Here is a 1,748-nt window from a genome sequence, read left to right on the forward strand (position 1 = left end):
CCCCTTACGAGCCTGCTTGAGATAATACGCCTTTTATACGCTTAAGCATTTATCTTGGCAAGAGCACAATGATAGCTATTGTTTATTTTCAACAACTAGAATGAACTGAGTAAAATGTTATGTACATTTGGACTTCGACTTGTAGTAAACGATAAAGACTATATAATCAGCATTACTTTTTTTTTTTCAGAAATATCGCTTGCTTATTATTTGACAGCAAACAAAAGAAACAAATATAATTAAATAAATGTTGTGATTAGATTCGGCAAGTAAATGTGTAATTTGATGCTGAAACAAATTAAAGTCAAATTAAAAGACAGTAATATTTCTTTAATTAGTCCTAGCAGCATAGACAATAGATTTAACAATGGGGAAAGAGTAGGCTATCCAACAGAAAACGTTGGCCCGACGTTGTGATTACCAGCTTTGCCAAGCATTTGCGAACGAACTCAATTGCCAATTGTGATCTGGAAGGCGAAGTTGAAACTATTGAATAAAAGATGGCTAATTGTAAATTGACCAATATCGACTTTAAGTTGTATTAAGCCAATGCATTTTTCAAGGGTATTTTTGAAATTACCAATTCGTAACCATGTCGATCAATAGTAGTAATAGTAGTAAAAGGTAATTTTATAACTTCGCAAGGAGAGTGAAAGGGCTGTTAGCTCTTTAGATAGTTTACCGAATATAAATTCAGTGCTGGAATGGAAGAATTTGCTGGTTGAATATTGTGACAAGGCCTGGCGCCGATTCACCGTCGTTCTGCTCTTCTAAGTTTTATGGGATGTGCCGTCTTGGGATTTCGCACGGTACGGCAGGAGTCGGTTTTATCTTGGATAAAAAGATAGGACAGAAAGTCATAGGGAGTTGGAAATACAATGAAAGGATAATAATGTTGAAGACAGCAACCGAACCAAGAAATATGACGATAATCCAAATATATATGCCTACATCTAGCTACACAGATGAGGAAGTAGAAGAAATCTATGAGCAAATAGAGGAAGTATTAATGAAAGTTGAAGACCAGGACAATTTAATCATCATGGGTGACTGGAACGCAGTAGTCGGCGAAGACAAAGAAGATAATGTAACTGGGAATTTCGGCCTAGGAGAGAGGAATGCGAGAGGTACACGATTAATTGAGTTCTGCAAAAGCCATAATCTGACTGGAACGAACACTCTCTTCGAACAATCACTAAGAAGAAGACATACATGCACAAGACCAGTAGACAAAGAAAAATATCAAATAGACTATATATTAGTCCGATAAGCATTTAGAAATCAAGTGAAGAACAGTAAGAGTTACCCAGGAGCAGACGTTGACTCAGACCATAATTTAGTTCTGATGAAGAGCGAACTCCGACTAAAGAGGAAACGAGTGGTAGCACCAAACAAAAGATGGAACACAATCAAGCTAAGAAGAGATGAAAACATGAAAAGGGAATTTGCAAATACGACAGACAAAGAGATGTCTACGGTAGCTTTAGCAGGTGATGACTTCGACTCGAAATGGGAAGCCATGAAGGCAGGGATTACAAAAGCTGCCGACGAGCACATAGGAAGAGAAACGAGAATCCAATATAAACCCTGGATAACAGCAGAAATATTGGAAATGATGGAGCAATGAAGACAGTTCAAGATAACAAACAAAGACGAGGAATACAGAAGCTGCAGAAATCACATCAACAGAGAAGTAAAGAATGCCAGAGAAAACTGGATAAACAATTTATGCAAAGAAATTGAGGAAA

General features: G+C 37.1%; 1 protein-coding gene across 1 annotated transcript; it reads left to right on the top strand.

Moving 5' to 3' along the window:
* The first annotated feature begins 922 nt into the window (after positions 1-922).
* Positions 923-1,270, top strand: LOC145685449 (protein CFDP2-like). Its single transcript, XM_081757864.1, has one exon. It carries the CDS (start codon positions 923-925, stop codon positions 1,268-1,270), a length of 348 nt encoding a protein of 115 aa, XP_081613990.1.
* Positions 1,271-1,748: the final 478 nt, after the last annotated feature.

The sequence above is a fragment of the Thermobia domestica genome, chromosome 1 (genome assembly GCF_964235325.1).
Source record: "Thermobia domestica chromosome 1, izTheDome1.hap1.1, whole genome shotgun sequence".
Lineage (NCBI taxonomy): Eukaryota > Metazoa > Arthropoda > Insecta > Zygentoma > Lepismatidae > Thermobia > Thermobia domestica.